This window comes from Panicum virgatum, chromosome 3N (assembly GCF_016808335.1).
Source record: "Panicum virgatum strain AP13 chromosome 3N, P.virgatum_v5, whole genome shotgun sequence".
Classification (NCBI taxonomy): domain Eukaryota; kingdom Viridiplantae; phylum Streptophyta; class Magnoliopsida; order Poales; family Poaceae; genus Panicum; species Panicum virgatum.
Window position 1 is genome coordinate 11,522,054 of NC_053147.1, and position 17,557 is coordinate 11,539,610.

General features: G+C 44.8%; 4 protein-coding genes across 5 annotated transcripts; 1 reads left to right on the plus strand and 3 right to left on the minus strand.

Annotated features, from left to right (window-relative positions):
* Positions 1 to 1,464: 1,464 nt before the first annotated feature.
* LOC120664271 (probable cellulose synthase A catalytic subunit 1 [UDP-forming]) lies at positions 1,465 to 7,831 on the minus strand. The gene is made up of 14 exons (XM_039943406.1): positions 7,462 to 7,831; positions 6,591 to 6,786; positions 6,187 to 6,377; positions 6,017 to 6,101; positions 5,740 to 5,926; positions 5,257 to 5,523; positions 4,810 to 5,155; positions 4,594 to 4,731; positions 4,384 to 4,509; positions 4,085 to 4,297; positions 3,746 to 4,004; positions 3,372 to 3,568; positions 2,896 to 3,246; positions 1,465 to 2,423 (listed from the first exon to the last, which is right to left on the minus strand). The coding sequence occupies exons 1-14, from the start codon at positions 7,546 to 7,548 to the stop codon at positions 1,836 to 1,838; spliced, it is 3,231 nt and encodes a 1,076-aa protein (XP_039799340.1). The 5' UTR covers positions 7,549 to 7,831; the 3' UTR covers positions 1,465 to 1,835.
* Positions 7,832 to 10,587: 2,756 nt separating this feature from the next.
* Positions 10,588 to 12,084, plus strand: LOC120664273. Its single transcript, XM_039943409.1, has 2 exons — positions 10,588 to 11,402; positions 11,556 to 12,084. The coding sequence occupies exons 1-2, from the start codon at positions 11,043 to 11,045 to the stop codon at positions 11,586 to 11,588; spliced, it is 393 nt and encodes a 130-aa protein (XP_039799343.1). The 5' UTR covers positions 10,588 to 11,042; the 3' UTR covers positions 11,589 to 12,084.
* A 144-nt stretch (positions 12,085 to 12,228) lies between these two features.
* LOC120664274 (uncharacterized protein At1g15400-like) lies at positions 12,229 to 13,791 on the minus strand. The gene is made up of 2 exons (XM_039943410.1): positions 13,420 to 13,791; positions 12,229 to 12,516 (listed from the first exon to the last, which is right to left on the minus strand). Exons 1-2 carry the CDS (start codon positions 13,761 to 13,763, stop codon positions 12,258 to 12,260), a joined length of 603 nt encoding a protein of 200 aa, XP_039799344.1. The 5' UTR covers positions 13,764 to 13,791; the 3' UTR covers positions 12,229 to 12,257.
* An 8-nt stretch (positions 13,792 to 13,799) lies between these two features.
* Positions 13,800 to 17,527, minus strand: LOC120664272 (zinc finger CCCH domain-containing protein 34-like). Of its 2 annotated transcripts, none has more exons than XM_039943407.1 (3): positions 17,334 to 17,515; positions 17,040 to 17,147; positions 13,800 to 16,034 (listed from the first exon to the last, which is right to left on the minus strand). In XM_039943407.1, exons 1-3 carry the CDS (start codon positions 17,433 to 17,435, stop codon positions 14,736 to 14,738), a joined length of 1,509 nt encoding a protein of 502 aa, XP_039799341.1. In that variant the 5' UTR covers positions 17,436 to 17,515; the 3' UTR covers positions 13,800 to 14,735. The 2 variants fall into 2 exon arrangements, with proteins under 2 accessions (XP_039799341.1, XP_039799342.1); XM_039943408.1 differs by having other exon boundaries at positions 13,801 to 16,034; positions 17,337 to 17,527.
* Between the last annotated feature and the right edge of the window lie 30 nt (positions 17,528 to 17,557).

The window sequence follows — 17,557 nt, forward strand, 5'->3', positions numbered from 1 at the left end:
CCCCTACAGTAGTGATATCTATCTGAAAGTTCCCAAGGTGGCATTGTTTCCATGAGAGGCAGATCAGGAGTGATGAAAGGAAGGTTTCAGTGGAAGAAGCTAGTAAGTGATATGATCCAATGAATTTGTGGCAGATCAGATATGAACTTAAATTCATTGGAAGAATTTGTTATCATATGAATGCGGTGAGAGTTCGGGGGGTTTTATGCTGAGAAGACACGGAGACTTGTGGTTTCCGAGTTTGTTGAGAAAGGTTCTTTAGACAGAGTTCTGTTTGATAATCTCCTCTTCTGGAATGGAGCCAAAGGTACAACATTATTGCACTTGGGGTAGCAAAAGGACCCTCCTCCATGAATGTCTTGAATGGACTGTGCACTTTGATGTCCAATAAACCAGAGAACATACTGTAGTTTGATGAAGAATTCGAGCCCAAGATTGCAGTTCCTTTTGCTTTGGTGAAACTATTAGGTCGAGGAGCCGCAGCACAGGTGCTGTCAAGTGCAGTAGTGTACAAGCCTGTCGTGCTCGATCGATCGCTCACGCCCTAGCAGCTAGTGTACAGACGCGCGCGTCGGTGCCTCCGCTGAAAACGGCGGAGCATTGTGTTGTGGAGTTGTGTTCGCTCTCGACCGCGGATTCGCGGGGACGTGAAATATCGCGCGAGTGTAGAGCAGAGGCGTACGTGTGTGTCCCAAGGACGCGGATCGATCGAGAACTGACAAGGTGTACGTCCAATTGTCCATCGCGAGGGCAAAAACGAAGCTTCCGCACAAAGGAGGCCGCCCCGGAGATAGGATATGGATGTCCAGCTCCAGGCGTGTCGGTTTGCAGGCAACGGATCGAGAGGTTATCCAGCTCCGGCATCCTGGGATGCCCTCACCATTGCAGGACAGATCGAGAGGTTATCCAGCTCAGGCAACTGAAACAATCAAGATTGCTTCGTCGTCGAGTTACCAGTTACCACCGTTTCTTACCGTTACAGGACAGACTGAGATGCCCTTCCCTTTGTCTCCAACCCGCCGCGGTGCGGTAGCCAGGCATCCTGGGCGGCTGGGCAACGTGCCTGCGCGTCCCCCTTGCACTTGCTAGCCGCCGTCAGAGTTTCATGTTACGTGCAAAATACCAGTTGGTGTGTACTGTGTAAAACTCTACTTCCAGTTTGTAGGTACCAGATTTACAAGCTTCATTGCACATCTTATCAAGAACTACCATCCAATACCACGAGAGCAGCAAGGCTGCACGGCCCAGTGTGCTGGAGCGTACTACCAACAGAAAACAAGCCAGTGCTCTAGCAGCAGTTCACTAGCCTGTGCTACCATCTGATTCCTGAATATCAGAGAGACCGCAGGAGGTTGATCCCTCCATGTCTTTCAAGCAATGCAGATTGCAATCACCATCGGCCGACATACATTGTTGCCAGGAGATGGCAATTCCATATTCCCGGGCACAAGGAACACAAGAGAGTTCATGCAACAGCTTCCTTATATAGTTGTGCTATAAGAGATTACAGTGTTTGCTCACAAACCAAAGAATGTATAGTTCGTGTGAACAGTGTTCCCTCAAACAAATGATAATTTACTCTAAAACAATAAACACCACGTGTACTAAACGCAAAATTCACAATTTACGCTGCTGGCTGGCGCTGCAAGGGGGCTTCACATTTTCTTTTAGTCTGCAGCAGGAGCCACCGTCGCTGAAGAAGCTAGTAAACAGGGGCATAATTTAGATGCAATCCATCTTCATCAACAAGAAAAAATTCCCATCTAGCCTCCTCAGCTATCAACACGAGGAGGTAGATCCTGATTGAGCCCATTCCACGAGGGGTCTAGTCCTGATCAGCAGTTCACGCCGCATTGCCCCAAAGCAACAGCTCTCTGTGTTGGGGAGATGAAAGGGTCGATCTTCACCCACAACAACGAGAAGATAGATGCAAGGAGAATGGACCAGACAATGACAATGGTTGGGGTGCGGTTCTGCCTGCCCATGAGACCCTTGAGGAAGGGGTAGAGATGGAGGATCACCCAGATTGAGAAGAAAAGCTTTCCAAAAAGTGGACCCCAGGATTGGTAGCCGCTGTTAATGGCATACGAAATCCCTGCCACCATTCCAACCAGGTTAATGACAAGGACAGTGGTTGGCGGGATGAGCAAACTGGTCCACTTGAACACATAAAGCTCAGCAAAGTCGCCATCTTCATCAGATGCCTTTGAGGTAACTGTGAAGTTGGTATCGATCCCAGCCAACACTTTCAGCAGACCCTGGAACACAGCGAAGAGATGGGCAGAGGTGCCACCAATAACCCAAAACTGCTCATTCCTCCACCAATCTTCAATGCCAACTCCACTCCATCTGAGCTCCAATATACCAGTGGCAAAAATGGAGGCGAAAAGAAGAATGAAGAACATCCCAGCATAATTACTGATCTGCACATCACAAAAAAATATATGGACATTAGAAAGTTGACCATATGATACTCAATGGAAATGGCTTCTGCACAATTTAGGGAAAAAAAGGTCTGCTGAACTTGAACTTATGACAGCACAAAAACGTTGTTTGGTTGCATCCACCAACATCACAAGTGTAGTACTTCAAAATAATTGACTATTGAGTAAGAAGAAAAGTGCCAAAGGGAAACAAGAACTACATCCCATCCGTTCTTAAGTATGTGATGTTGACTAATTAGCTTGTCTTAAACGTCATATATTTAAGGACAGAGGAGGAAGTACTAGTTATGGCTAAATGTTGCGCACTTGTACTATTTGTTAGTTCAGTGTGATAACAGCTATACAGGTTAAAGCTGTAATATGATGGAAAAAGCAATAATGAGAACAACAGAAATGATACCTAAAAATATTGAACAGAGCAAGGAAATGAAGAGGATATCTTGTGACTAACCTCAGGAATGATAAATTTATTGGTAAGGAGACAGATAGCAGGAAGCACACAATAGGCGATAAGTGGAATAGATGTGATTGGATAAACGATGGTGTTGATGTAAGCCAGCCTCTCCAGAAGCTTCAACCGCCCATTGTACCCATACCAGATAGGACAATGTCTGCTAAGCAGAATTTCAACTGACCCAAGAGCCCAACGGAGCACCTGATTAAGACGATCAGAAAGATTGATTGGTGCAGAACCCTTGAAACAAGGCCTTGGTGGCATGCAGTAGATTGACTGCCAGCCTCTTGCGTGCATTTTAAACCCAGTCAAAATATCCTCAGTAACTGAACCGTAGATCCAGCCAATCTGAAACATAAAAAGGAAAATCATGTTCTGAGTCCTGGAACGGGAAAAGAGATTCTATGCCATGATACGAAGTTAAACAAATCTATAAACGAAAGAAAGAGTGAAACTTTGCTTGCCACACTAACCTCTTTGCCCCATTCAGTTTTGTCCTCGTAGCCACAGCTGATGACATGAATAGCTTCCTTTAGTAGAGATGCTGGGTTTGTTGAAGGTGGTATGCCGCCTTGAGTCATAAAGGTGGATGCAATGAAAATTGGAGACTGGCCAAAGCGTTTCTCCAATTTTCTCTGGGACATAAGCACTGACCTTTCATCCTCATAACCTAATAGGATTCCATAAGTAAGATCAGTAGGAGGTAGGCAACTTGAGTAGTTAACATTCTTTTGTTCTTTTATGGTTCAAAATCAGACCAAGAGAAGCATGTTTGATAATGCAATATAAGCAATTATTGTTCTCAGATTTCTAGGGATAAAAGAAATGCATAATAGCAAGCAAGCACCTTCAATACCCTCTTCGATGTCTTCCATGTTGAAGATGGGAGCTGAAGATTCCGTTCTCTTCATAATACGGCTTTGGTTATCCATGTAACTCTTGTTCTTTTTCTTCCTTCTACCACAGCAGCTCTTAACAACAATGTTAGGTTCCAGATCGGCTTCGGTCAATACAGGATCATAGCCGTACAAAGCCTGCCTATTGAAACAGCATCCTGTTCCCACATAAACTGGACCCTGGATGCCATCTAGACCTTTCATGTTGATCTGTAAAAACAAATATCATGTGAGCTATGGAATTTTGGTTTCGATGGTTAACAGAGACATAACTACTCTATCAGACTTACATCAAAGAAAACTATGTTGCGATTAGCATATCGATCATGCAAGTCAATGCCATCGAATCTTTGTGGAAACTGTACGTAACAAGTTTTCCTTCCTAGTGCAGGATCCATCATGAAGCACATTGCTTCTCTGAGAGCTTTGCTGCTGTTGAAATAATGGTCACAATCCACATTGAGAAGATAGGCACCATTTGTTAGCACAGCAGATACACGAATCTGCCCACCAGCAAAAGGGGTATAATTAGTACAGAATATATAATACAGTGCATGGTGCAGAAGAGAATTCACGGAATGTAACATACCAGTGCATTCATTGCACCAGCCTTCTTGTGATGCTGGAAGCCAGGTCTCTTTTCACGAGAGACATAGACAAGGCGGGGTAACTCATTTCCATCAGTGTCAAGACCACCACTGTGCCCCAGGAACACCTAATTTCCACATAGAGCAAGTTCAATAAGATCAAAGTTTCATTAATTTTTTTTAGAACATGGCTTCATTTAAGTAAAAGGCACCTGAATCATGCCAGGATGATCCCTTGTATTATTCCCAGGCCAAGCAGTTCCATCAGCCATGGTCCAACCCTCTTCAGGCACTTTCTGTGCTTTGGCAACAAGGGCATTGATTCTTACTTTGAATTCTTCGTACTCTCGCTGAAACAAAGCATACCGAAGTTATAACCTAAGTAAAATGTGCAGCAACAGTAAAGTAGTGTAAGATTTATAGCTTACCTTCATTGCTCGCCTTTCCTTAACAAATGAAGGTTGGATTTTGTCCTTTAGGTAATCTATTTTTTGAGCAAAGTAAAATTCAGGAGCTCTCGGTTCAATGTTGTGCTTTTTGCAGAAGGGAACCCACTTCCTAGCAAATTCCGCAGTTTCTGAGAGAGCCTCAAAAGTCAACATAGCTGAGCCATCATCAGAAACATAGCATGACACTTTGTCAACAGGATAATCCACAGCAAGTATGGACAAAACAGTATTGGCTGTGATCAATGGAGGTTCCTTCAATGGATCCACTGTACTGACAAAGACATCAATGGGAGCCAGCTGTGATGGCTCTCCCTCTCTATCATACCTGCAACATTAGAATTATGCATATCAACACAAAAAAAGTCAACATAAGAGCATTTCAGTACCCAAAATCTTGAAGAAATGTGCACGAATGTCACAGCTTACCTCAATGCAAGCCTGTCAAGGTATGTCTCACGGTTGATTGGATGCCATTTTGGGAACTGATCAAGAAGCCAAGACAAGGCAAACCAAACCTCACAGATAACAGATACTAGCCACAATCCATAAGCATCACGCACTGGATGAGTGACACGATACTGGAAGAAGAAGCACAGGATGATAAGACGGAGAATGATCACTATCCGGTAAAGGTTGAGTTGGTTTGAGGGAATCGGCACAATACGGCTCAGAGGTAGCCGTGCGTCATCAACCCTGCAAAGAAAATTACAGATACCCTGTTACTTTGAAGCAAAATCTATAATAAACATAATGCCCCTGTGAGTTTTCTTCAGTGTAAGCTTGTATGACATACCCCCTGCTAATTCATCCCAAGAAATACAAGTTCCACTATCCAATGTGAACTTATATCAGGCAAACCTAAATCTAATGCACTGTATAATAACATAGGCAAAGGAAGGTAGTTTATACATTTGCATATCTTCACCATTTGAGCCAGTTCCCTCCATGTCTCCTCTAGCTTCTGGATATTTATTAGTCACTTGCATCATATTTTTATCCTGTTTAACCCTCCAGCTTTCAACTCTTTCCTTCCAGTCAACACTATTAAGCCCATAGGAATTCAAGTCCTTCGAGGGGTCCACAATCCTCACTGGAACTGAAACCATAGTAAAGAAATATTAATGCTTCCGAACTAATATGCAGATAAATCTGCGAGACTAATGATTTGCGATGTATGACAGAATACCTGGGACGCTTGGATCAACATAGCTCGATGTTGGACTGCGGATAGAATGACGGTCAGGGGAAGCATCAGGGATCTCTCCAGACATCTGAAGAAATATTATCAGTATGTTAGTTGTAAGAGCACATATCCATAGATTAACATTGACAAATGAACATAATGCCATATATTACCTGCTGCCCACTTGTCAAGCGGGGAATTCGATGATGCGGCTCATGGCGAGCAGATGAAGAAAGATCAGCATCATCTCCTTGACCATGCAGCTGCCACCCTGGGCCTTTCCCATTGCCTTGCTCATAGTTGAATTCATTGTCAATGTCATCAACATCTTCTTCCTCCTCATCACCCTGAACTCGAGGGCTACCTGAATTTCATCCAAGAGAGTAAGTAGAATTCGTCAACTGTTGTTGTCGTGAATCAAATGGATAAGAAGGCTTAGTCTTGGTTGTCAACATCATAAGGAATGCCCACTACACTGCAACCTTTCTGTTCGCATAAAGTAAGCACATGATGTGGACTGCCGGATAGTATTATCATACAAGTTATACAAACTCAAAGAAGTCGTACAGAAACCGACCTTTCTGTCTCTTGTATCTAGTCTTGCACTGAGGGCAGCACTGGTTCCCCTCCTTGCGCTCATACTCATAGCAAGGGCGGCAGACAGGGAAGGCACACTCATTGCAGGCAACAAAGACATCACCGGTGGCTGAAACACCAACAGTGTCACCACAAATCTGGCAGACCTGCCCATTCACACTTTTCGCCGGCTTAGCCTGCATTGGCAAGAGAAGAATACACTTGGTCAGCACACATCCAAACAGAAATACACGTGTTAAAAATACACAGTATTCTCTCAGGCACTCCATCCAGGAGCCACCACAGCTGAAAATCAGTCGGTGATCAACTGTATTCTCGGCTTCAAGTCGAGGCTAAGAACCAAATGCCCGAAAGGGTGGCACCAATTCAGAGAAGACAAACTAATTCCATGGTGTTGCAGTCACTAAGGCACGCTGCAGCAGGCCAAACAAGGATCTAATTCATCGTCGGCCGAACTATTGAGGCACACAAATTACTGGGTAAACACAGGATCTAAACAACCCCGAGGCTGCATTCCGCTAGATCTCGGCTGCAGTGAACCTCCACCACTATGGCACGACCCAATTGGCAATTTGCCATGTGAAGCCCGATTGTCCACCGCGCTCCAACAATTCTAAAATTGCAGGGAGGACAAGCTGTGATCTAGTGGCTACGGAAGGATCGCCGTAATCCATGAGCAGCTGAAACGACCCGCAGCTGCGGACGCAATTGGGGCGAACCCCGAGCCTCACACACCTGAACCAACGCCCGCGACCCAGATCCACCGACAACGCGCACGGCGCACGGCATGTAGCCGTCGCAAACGGAACCCGAAGGAGCGAGGGCGGAGTTGGAGGAGAGGGCGCACGTACCGCGGCGGGCGCGTCGCCGTCGTGCTGGATCATGACGAACTCGTTGCGCTTGTGCGAGCCCGCCACCATGCCCTTGTTGGCCGCCATCTCCGGCGCTCCCCCTCCTCACCGACAGCAAACGAGGCGCGGGCGGAGGACCGATCGGCCTCCTCTAGATCCGAGCGGCGGCGGCGGCCACCACCATGCCCAGACCCCCCTCCCCCGCTCGCTGCAATGCCGCACTGCTGCTGCTGCCGCTGCCGCTGCCTTCCTCTCCACACCTTCCGTTACATACCACCCCCGCTCGCTGGGTTAGTTTTAGTCGACTTGGTGGGGAGCCTCCTCTCCCACCGGCTGCAGCGGGTCGATCTGTCGGCGACCCTCGTCGGTGGACCGAATTGCCCTCCCACCTGCCGCTGATTTGTTGCTCCTTGAGGTGGGGCCTCTCGTCGGTGGACCGAACTGCCCTCCTACCTGCCGGTGATTGTTATTGTTTTTGAGGGGATTTTTCTCTTTTTAGTGGAAAAAAGGGGAGGAAACAGCCATGTGCACCATGCGTGTTCCGTGTGAGCTGGCATCAGCCGCCTGATCATGGGTGTGTGATTGGTAGACGGAGAGAGATCACGGTTGAAATCACAGGCTTGATTTTGTCACTGGTGATCGTTTATGGCCAAAGCACCAGCTCAGTGTCCCCTGGTCACTGCCACAATTTTGAGTAAGTACATTATAGTTTATAGAAAACAAAGCACCAGCTCAGTGCCTCATATTACAAATGGAGGCTACAGTTTTTTTTTGTTCCATTTTTCTGAAGCCAGTATGAGTTATTACTACACGTCTGCATAGGAAACCAATTGGAGGAGGCACATAGGGAATCATCTCTTGACAGTGACTCTTTTTTTTTTTTGCTAGCTTGAGGAGCATCACTGGTTTTGTCCGCTTCCTTTGAACTGATTAGATTAGACCTCTTGTGCAATTGGAATTGCCTAGACTACCGAACACTTCTGGCGGACAACACTCATCCCACCCTTTCTCATTTCATCCACCGACAGGAAATGACCTGTAAGGTACAAATTCCTACAGTAAGCCCTTGTTTAGATGTGTAAAAGTTAAGTTGTAAAGCACTATAGCATTTTCGTTTGTATTTGGTAATTATTGTCCCATCATAAGCTACCTAGGCTCAAAAGATTCATCTTGTAAATTACAAACAAACTGTATAATTAGTTGAGTTATTTTGTTTAGCTACATTTAATACTTCATGCATGCATTCAAAGATTCGATGTGACGGGAATCTTATAAAATTTTGGAATTTTGAAGGGAACTAAACAAGGGGTAAATAGCAAGATAGCATCCCTGTGTGAGGCCGAGGGGACACGTGAAGCAGGAAGCCGGAGGGGGTTTCTGCGAAATCGCCGCCTCTTCCGTGTGACTGAGCTGCAGACAGTGCAGCGCTGCTGTTCAGCTGTTGCCTATCGAGCATACTCTACTTATCACTGGAAGAGTGTTGTCAACTTGCTGGCTCGCGCTTTGCATTAAACTTGTCCGGTAATCCGTTCCTGTCCCAATAATGGCGGTTGGGGCGCAGCTTTCCCGGCCGTCGGTGACCTCCTTTTTTATTGTTGCTCTCTTTCTTTCTTTCTTTTTTTTCTTTCTTTCTGTGATTGGGTTTGACGGAACACTCCGTGGTGCTGTCGTGACAGTACTATCTGATAGTTAGGCAGTTTCCATCCCGTAAACACAAAAACGTAAAATTTTGCGAAGGAATCTTTCTAATTTGAAGTACTAAATGAATTCTATTTATAAAACTTTTTGCATGGATGAGCTGTAAATCGCGAGACGAATCTAATGAGCCTACTTAATCCATGATTTTACAACAGTAATGCTACAGTACCATCCGCTAATTATTGATTGATTATGGATTAATTAGCATCGTTAGATTCGTCTCGCGATTTACAACACATCGGTGCAAAAAATTTGTAAATAAACTTCATTTAGTACTTCAAATTAGCAAGATTCCGTCGCAATTTTTTTTTGTGTTTACAGCCCATGGGAACTAAACACGGCCTTACATGTTTGTTATGGCACCTAAACGCATGAAAAAGAAAAACTGATGCTACCGATCAACCGTTGGCAAAAGTTTTTTTTTTTTGCTGCTAAATTTCGTGTGGAGTCGGAGGATGTGTACTAAAGGCATGTTGTCATGAGTCATGACCCGTGAGGAGTAGTCTCTTCGAAGCTCTTCCAGTGAGAGTCACACCTCACCAAAAACCCAAAATGACGCAGAGCAGGGAGTTACCGTAGCTGACGAGCCTGACGTGGTCCAGCTCTTTCATTACCGTTCAGCTTAGTGTTAGTGAAGCTTAAGCGTCAGGTTTAGTGTGTGAGAGAGAGATAGACTATGTGTAGATCCGGTGGATGCTTCGCTGGATTTGAAGCGGCATCAACCACCACGAAACAATTAATCTAACGAGCCTGCGCCTTGCTGGTCACATGCGCTGGTGCCACGGCGAGATTTTATTTGGAGAATGGAACGTGAGGGAATATTCAGATGACAGAGCAGAGCGGCAGAGGCCCCCCAGAGCTGTCTGTCTCTGTAGTCTCGAGTTCTCGACCGATGTGGCATGGTGACGGAGTAACCGAAAACAAACCCAAGAAAGCACAGAGAGAGACGCCACACTGCTCAAAAATTCCGGCAGCCACGGACATGTTCAGAGGGAGAGGGTTGATGCGCTCCTCAACTGTAAACCTATGCGCTCTAGTCCGACTGGCGCTGCGCTACCGTGCTCTTCCACCTAGAAGCTACCGTGGCAAGGAATTCTCAGGTGTTTCTCTTCTTTCAAATGATTTTTAATTCAATTTCTCATGATTTAACGAAAATTTCTGAACTTTTGTGAGTTTAGGAAATAAATAATGAAACGTCAAGGGTAAATTCAAAGAGGAGAGAAGGAGGGAAAGGGCCCAGGAATCTATGACGGCCCAGCTAGGGGTGGTAAAGGGCCCAACATTTTGAACTAGAAAATATAAGGATCGGGCCCTAAAAGGGCCGGGCTCTAAACATATGTATTTTTGAACTAAAAATTTTAAGGGTTTTATTGGGCTGTGAAGAGGCCATTAGGGCCATGGCCCATTACCACCCCTAGGCCCAGCCCACCAGCTCTTCTCCCGCCTCTGCTGATGCTCTTTTTAAAATTATGAAAATAGTTCCGGCCTTATCACTCACAAGCGAATGTTTCTGCTGATGTTCTAACAAGGTTCTACTACCATATGAGTTGCCCTGTAACCCTAAAAAAAAAGAGTTGCTCTGTTGGCATTATTCTAGCAACTGATCCTCTAACTGGCATAATTTATCAGTAACAAGGGCACCGCTATGTTGTCCAGGGACACAGATCGGGTGCAGTCCCTATAGTGACTGCAACTTTAACAGTTGCAAGATCTTGAGCGTCCAGGACAAATCGAAGGGCCAAAACATGTATGCAGTACCTGATGCTGGTTGGAGGGAAAATGCATGATTTGGCACTGGCTGGAGGGAAAACGCGAGGACTTGGCGCCATTTTCGTCGCCAAGAGGGAACCTGCCGGCGAGGGAGGCCGGCGACCTGCTCCACCATGGAACCTCCCGAGTTTCCTCCATCTACAAATCGCGCCCCACCTCCTCCCCCATCTGTGGCCGAAGCCATTGTCTCTTCGTGCGACGACTTGGGGACGCACCAGCGCTGTTGCTGCTCCTGCTCGTGGGCGCGACGGAGCGGCCATCCTCCAGCTGCTCATGGAAGCATAGCTGCGGCGACGCCGGTGCCGAGCGAGATGCCTGCAACGACGACGAAGAAGGCCGACGCTGCACAGCCACCGCACAACCGCGCCCCTGTGCAATCTCCTGCAGCGCAGTGCGCCGGCAAGTGTCAGAACAGCAGCGAGCTATGGTGCCATGGATGGCGCCCAGCAGGTGGTCGAGGAATCGCCTACAAGGTTTGTACTCTATATAGTTACTAGTTTTTGTAATTCTGTGTAGGTGAACTATTATCGTGAATGAGGAAATCCAATTTATCATTGTAAGTATAGGTCAATTATGCAGGTCAAATGGTCTTGAAAAATCATCATCTATAATTGTTTTTTTTGCAGGCCGTGTACTTGAGCCTGGGCTGCTATGGTTGATGCAAGTCTTTTGTATATGAATTAGGCAAAGTGAACCTTATTATATTCCTAGACTACCATATGCTCTTTTGGGTTAAGCAAATGGTATTGCCTCTTTTGTGAATGCAAGTCTGCTACTGGTGAAGCAAGCTTTTGTATATCAATAGCAATAGAGAACCTTAGTACATGTAAAAGGATCTCAGCTTAACAGATGCTCTTTTGGTGATATAAATTTAAAGGGCATTAAATTCTCAATTTTCAGTAAAATACAGATAATATTATTGTATTTAATTTCATTGTAACATTTATATCTTCTATGTTCCTTGTTTTTTTTTCTAAGTACCGGAGGCTAACAGTACAAGTTGGGGATGAAACCTGGTAGAAAAGAAAAGGTCCAATCTTAACCATTGTTGGCCTCTTCGATGGTTCAGATGGAGGGACTGCATACATGTAAAAAGATCTCAGCTTAACATATGCTCTTTTGGTGATATAAATTTAAAGGGCATTAAATTCTCAATTTTCAGTAAAATACAGATAATATTATTGTATTTAATTTCATTGTAACATTTATATCTTCTATGTTCCTTGTTTTTTTTTTCTAAGTACCGGTGGCTAACTGTACAAGTTGGGGATGAAACCTGGTAGAAAAGAAAAGGTCCAATCTTAACCATTGTTGGCCTCTTCGATGGTTCAGATGGAGAGACTGCATAACTTACAGTAGCAGTAGTAACTGCACAGGATCCAGGTCCGTTGTCCAGGCACTAAGAATAGCATTTTCAGATGCCAGGAAATTGTAACTTTTTTAACACGAGAGAAACTTGAGCGCCTGTGAAGCCCTAAGGCCATAGCCTCACAGTTGCAACAGTACATACAAGTGATAGAATCACTTGCAGTAATCAGACTCCAACCAGGATAACTTTGCTGATCAGATGACCATGATCTTGACATCCTGTAAACACCAGTCAGAGAGAGTTTAGGCAAACCTGAACATGCAGAAACGTGAGCTCTCCCTTCAGAGTGAATAGCATAGGCAAAGCTGTTAAGCCGTAAGGAACTCCCAGTTCTGCTATCCTGGCACTCCTTTTAAAAGGAGCAAACAACCAAACACATGTGCGTACATCAGAAATCAGAGCCTACTTCTTCATATATTAAGCAACCATAAATTAACAAATCCCGCTCTAGGCTCTAGCTTCCAGAGAGTAGGTGTGAAATGTCACCGTAGCATTTACTCCTATATGGAACTTCAGTATAGCCTAGAGAACCTGCTTTACTAAACCCTCGCAATCCATCTTCAATTGCTTCCAACATCGCCAGGTTTAGTTCAATCCTATTACATACAGAAATATAATTCCATGGACACAACAAGGCTGTTTCTGGATGGATAAATGGAAGACCCAAAAAATCAGAAATTGAAACAGCACAAAACATGAAAGATCAAAGGAGCAAAACCATGTCATCAGGGAAAATAATTAAATAATGGACTACATGTCTACAATGGGTTTCTTCTGTTAGAAAAGTAAACTCATGGTGCAGCTAATTTCTAATTTGTACTATGATGTTTAACTTGGGTCGATTACAGGGTTCACAATAATGAAACATAATACCCCATGTACAAGTGTATCAACATATACACTACAGCCAGAAAGTGAGTATCATGTACGAGATAGAACAGATATAGTAACAAGTAGCCGTTATCACGCCTGAGTATCAAAACCCCTATAAGGAACAGCAGCACACCACAAGATACACAGACCCATTCAAACAACAACTCTTACAAAACAAGAACACACTGAATGATGCAGTTGAACTTTACTCTACCCTGACAAGGTCCCAAAGTTATATATCACCCTACCTTCTGGGATTGGGTTTGGATGTGCGTGAGGGCTCTTCCTTCCTGAAAATCCCGCAGAATATGCAGCGTGAGACCTTGGGTGAAGGTGGATCCAGAGCAGGCAGGACAAGTCGAGAACTGAAGGCCTGGTTGCCATCGTTGAACCTGCTGTGCTCTTTGTCATCACCATTCCAACTCTGCTGCAGCATTCCACCAACACTACGGGAGTGCCTTAGCTTCTTGACCTCTAAGCTGTCCTCCCCTGTATCCCCAGTTGCCACATGGCCCCTCTGGTTCTGGTCGCAGAACAAACCTGATGAACCAGACCTCCTAAATGTTTGTGAAGATCTCTGCAGCTCTGCCATGCCCCCCCCCCCCCCCCAAAAAAAAAAAAAAAAAAATCTCTGTAGGAAGTCTGTGGGTTGTAGTAGTAAGGACTGAAGTGGGGAGGAAATGGTGTGCTGTGAAACCAATAATGTACATGAATATAAAGGAGTGTAACTATAACAAATTTCAGTATGACTCAGATGATGGTGACAAGTAGGGAGGTCTTTGGTCGGATTATATTGTATTTAGCTACTGAACATAGTTTAATCTGTAGTATATTAACATTAAAGGCAGTAAAGCAGCAAACATCCATGTGCATAATTTCGTTTATAACGAAAAAAATTACCCACAAATAGATGGTGAAGAAACTATGACAAAAGACTGAGTATAACTTGCAGTGAGCTGAGAATGTTATTTAGCCTCAATACGTTGGCTCCCATCATATAAACAATGCACATGCTAGTTAATAATTTCATCCATGCAAAATCAATTAATCAACTTACGAAGCCGATAAGTTCATAAACTATCATAATTCATAGCAGAAGGGACAAAGGTAGAAACGTTCGCTCTTTCTTATAAATAAGCTGATGTCATATAACTGAGCAGAACTACGTAAAGAACGTTGATGACTATCCCATATCCATTGGATTGTTGATGACTATTCCACATCCAATGGATTGTATCCAACAGCACAACAGAAGTTCATATCCAAAAAGCACCATTTCACAGTTAAGAGCAACACTAAGTAAACAAGTGGGTTGATGTCATTTACCAATCACGGCAGTAAGCAAAAGAAAGTCCTAACCAGCAGTCCCTTCATCCTCCTCACAGTCACACTCACACTCACCATCTTCTTAACAGGTACTTTGTCCAGAGACTGCCGGAAATCAACATTTTCCATGCTGTTTCACACAATTACTTCCAATTTGATTGTTATGATAGCAAAAACTAGCTTTCACTGGCATCATTCTGACCAAGGTCACCATATACACTTGCTACAGAATGATTCCCTAACCAGCAGGAGGCCTACCCTTGGCCTTTAGAAGCTCACTCAGAGATTTGGGCCCCGCAAAATCATTTGAGGATGATCTCCCATGAGCCACGTGAACAGTGGGATGACTAACACTTGACCTTGATCTACGCTTCTCTTCTTTTATCTGAGCAAGGGACTTTGGACCCATAAAATCTTCAGGACCATCAAGGTGCTTTGCATTTGCATTAGTATAGTTTGATGATCTAGCAGAATGAGCATGTTGTTGCTTTCTTTTACTTTTCTTCTTCTGTCCTCTGATGCTTGCACAGACAAGAGAACGAGAACAATCTCCCATCAACGAATTTTGCATATGCTGATTTGATCCTTGCTCAATCTCTTCAGAACCATTCCTGGGTTCTTGAATACGACATCTCTTAGTGCGACCATTCTTGCCCTTTGCACTTCTTCTCCTCTCAGGTCTTTGCTTTGATATGTGTCCAATCTGAGTGTTCTGATGATCAAAGTCAGCACGCGAGCCCATTAAGCTTCTTAGGTCGAAGAATCTTTTGCCATGTCCTTCAGAAGTGGACTTTACAAGATCTAATCTACTACATGGTATATGTCCTAAAGTGGTAAAACAATCATGCCCTTGGACTCCTTCAAGATAGTTAAGATAACAGCCTTGTTCAAAGTCACTAAGTCCTTGTTCCTGGTACTCTGCATCATGATAATCCAGACCACAAACAATTGGGTCGCCAGTATAATGTTTCGCATTAAGCACCTCAGTGTCTCTTTCCTGTGCCAATTGATGCTCAAGATCAATCTCGTCCACGAGTCCATCATCCACAAGCACATCAAATCCAGGGGAGGAATCACGTGATTCGTCTTGTTCTGCATGTTCCATTCCTGAATCTCCTGAATTGAGATCAGATGGCGTGGAGTTCATGTATCCAACTGTGTCAGCTGATGTTTCAGGTGCATTAGAAGTAGCTCCATTAAATGCGGGACTGCTTGGCTCTGAAACTCCTTTCGAGTGGTGTTTCTTTATGTGTTCAGGGCTGCCTTGATAAGCATTAGCAAGAGCATATTTCGATGATTCAATCTTCTCTTCTACAGCAGAAATTCCATGTACAGCAATGTTAGAAGTGGTGGCTCTAGAACAAGTTCCAAGAACACTGTTAAAAGTTGGAGGCTCATGTAGAAAGGGGCAATTGCCACCCTTCTTACAGTATGAGTTGTAGTAGAAGTAACAAGGACTAGCTGCCTTGACAGACGCAGAAGAATATGATGGGAGTAGATCTGCCAAGGGTTTGGTCTGGTTCAAGCTTTCCAATGGCTGCAAGATAAGGGTGTAATGAGATAACAAGCACTGTACAAAACTACATAACCAAGAAAGCTAATGAGAAGCTAAGGATCAGCAAGTCAGTTGAATTAATTCAAGGGTTCAAGGCATAAAGTAGAAAGTGAAGAATGTAAGTTACTTCAATCAATAATTATGAACAAGTTAACAAACAAATGAACGCTATCAATGTTACAGGAAGAAATACCAAATAGCACATGGCGACCTCTTATCTGTACATCAGGAAATGAATTGATGAACACAAACAACTTCAACCACCGGATCAAATGTACTGCCCTATCCATCCATGAACTCATTTACATACATCAGCAACGCCACATGCCCATAGCAAAAGAGAAAGAACGTGGAATCGGTCAATGTTGCCGCACAAACAACCTTTTTTTTTCAGGAAATTACTGTCCATTCCAACTGACACGGCAAGATAGAACCCAATGTTGTTAGAGAGGCCATTGGCGGTAGTTCAATGGGTTGCCTGTATGCAACTGATTGCAGTCTAATGGGCTCTGCCTGTATGCAATCGACTCCATCACTCCAACCAACAAGCCCTCTGGACCAATGTACCAAAATTGCAAATGTTCTTAATAAGTCGTTCACAGCCAATGCAACTGATTGCAGTCTAATGGGCTCTGCCTGTATGCAATCGACTCCATCACTCCAACCAACAAGCCCTCTGGACCAATGTACCAAAATTGCAAATGTTCTTAATAAGTCGTTCACAGCCAATCCATTGGGCCCAGAGTACTGCCGTCTCATCTTTCTTACAACACCTCTCAACAAAGTAAGTTTTTTCAGAGGGACTCCACAAATGAAGTCACCAGAGCTATAACAGCACAAGCTTGACAATTGCATCCGTCATTATCTACTATCAAGTACCGAACCTGAGCACATTCTCTACTCATGGTACATAGTAAAGCAGTAAACACACCAACACAGCGTATCATCCGAGGAATTTAACACAGCGGCCAGGCTCCGATCACTCACGGGGTGGCGGAAGGTGCAGCTCGGATTGACGCAGTTGCCTTGGAACCAGTACCAGCAGCTCGGGCTGAACCGCGCGCCCTCGCAGTGCCGGAACTCGCAATTCGTCCCCTGCAACCAAAACCCCAAACATACACACAGGAAGCGAGAATTCGATCAACTACCAAACCAACCAATGAGCCCCCACGGTGGCTACCAGCCGCTTGCCGGTGCCGAAACGCAAAACCCCTAGAAATGGCGGCGCCGGACTAGGGCTTCGCCTCCGAAGGGTTTGGTAGCTAAGGAGTAGGGTACTACTACCTTGGTGCAGGCGAAGCGGGAGGCGAGGAAGGAGACGCAATCGGTGCTGCTCCGCCTCCACCTAGGGTCCTCTCCATCTCCCGCCGCCAAGTCCACCATTGCTTCACTCGGCAGCGGCGGCGGTGCCGGAAATGGGGAGGCGGCGCCGGTATCGATGGCTTTGGGGTTTTCGATCAATGAACTGCCATCAACTAGCCAGTTGTTGATTTCTTCGCAATTGC

Coding starts and splice junctions, on each gene's coding strand:
- LOC120664271 (XM_039943406.1), bottom strand. CDS start 7,548: ATGGCGGCCAACAAGGGCATGGTGGCGGGCTCGCACAAGCGCAACGAG. Junction 6,378..6,590: donor TAGATACAAGAGACAGAAAG/GTCGGTTTCTGT, acceptor GATGAAATTCAG/GTAGCCCTCGAGTTCAGGGT. Junction 2,424..2,895: donor ATAAATTTATCATTCCTGAG/GTTAGTCACAAG, acceptor TGTGATGTGCAG/ATCAGTAATTATGCTGGGAT.
- LOC120664273 (XM_039943409.1), top strand. CDS start 11,043: ATGGAACCTCCCGAGTTTCCTCCATCTACAAATCGCGCCCCACCTCCT. Junction 11,403..11,555: donor GTCGAGGAATCGCCTACAAG/GTTTGTACTCTA, acceptor TTTTTTTTGCAG/GCCGTGTACTTGAGCCTGGG.
- LOC120664274 (XM_039943410.1), bottom strand. CDS start 13,763: ATGGCAGAGCTGCAGAGATCTTCACAAACATTTAGGAGGTCTGGTTCA. Junction 12,517..13,419: donor TCCAAACCCAATCCCAGAAG/GTAGGGTGATAT, acceptor TGGTGTTTACAG/GATGTCAAGATCATGGTCAT.
- LOC120664272 (XM_039943407.1), bottom strand. CDS start 17,435: ATGGTGGACTTGGCGGCGGGAGATGGAGAGGACCCTAGGTGGAGGCGG. Junction 17,148..17,333: donor GCTTCGCCTGCACCAAGGTA/GTAGTACCCTAC, acceptor TTTTGGTTGCAG/GGGACGAATTGCGAGTTCCG. Junction 16,035..17,039: donor GCTGCACCTTCCGCCACCCC/GTGAGTGATCGG, acceptor CTTATCTTGCAG/CCATTGGAAAGCTTGAACCA.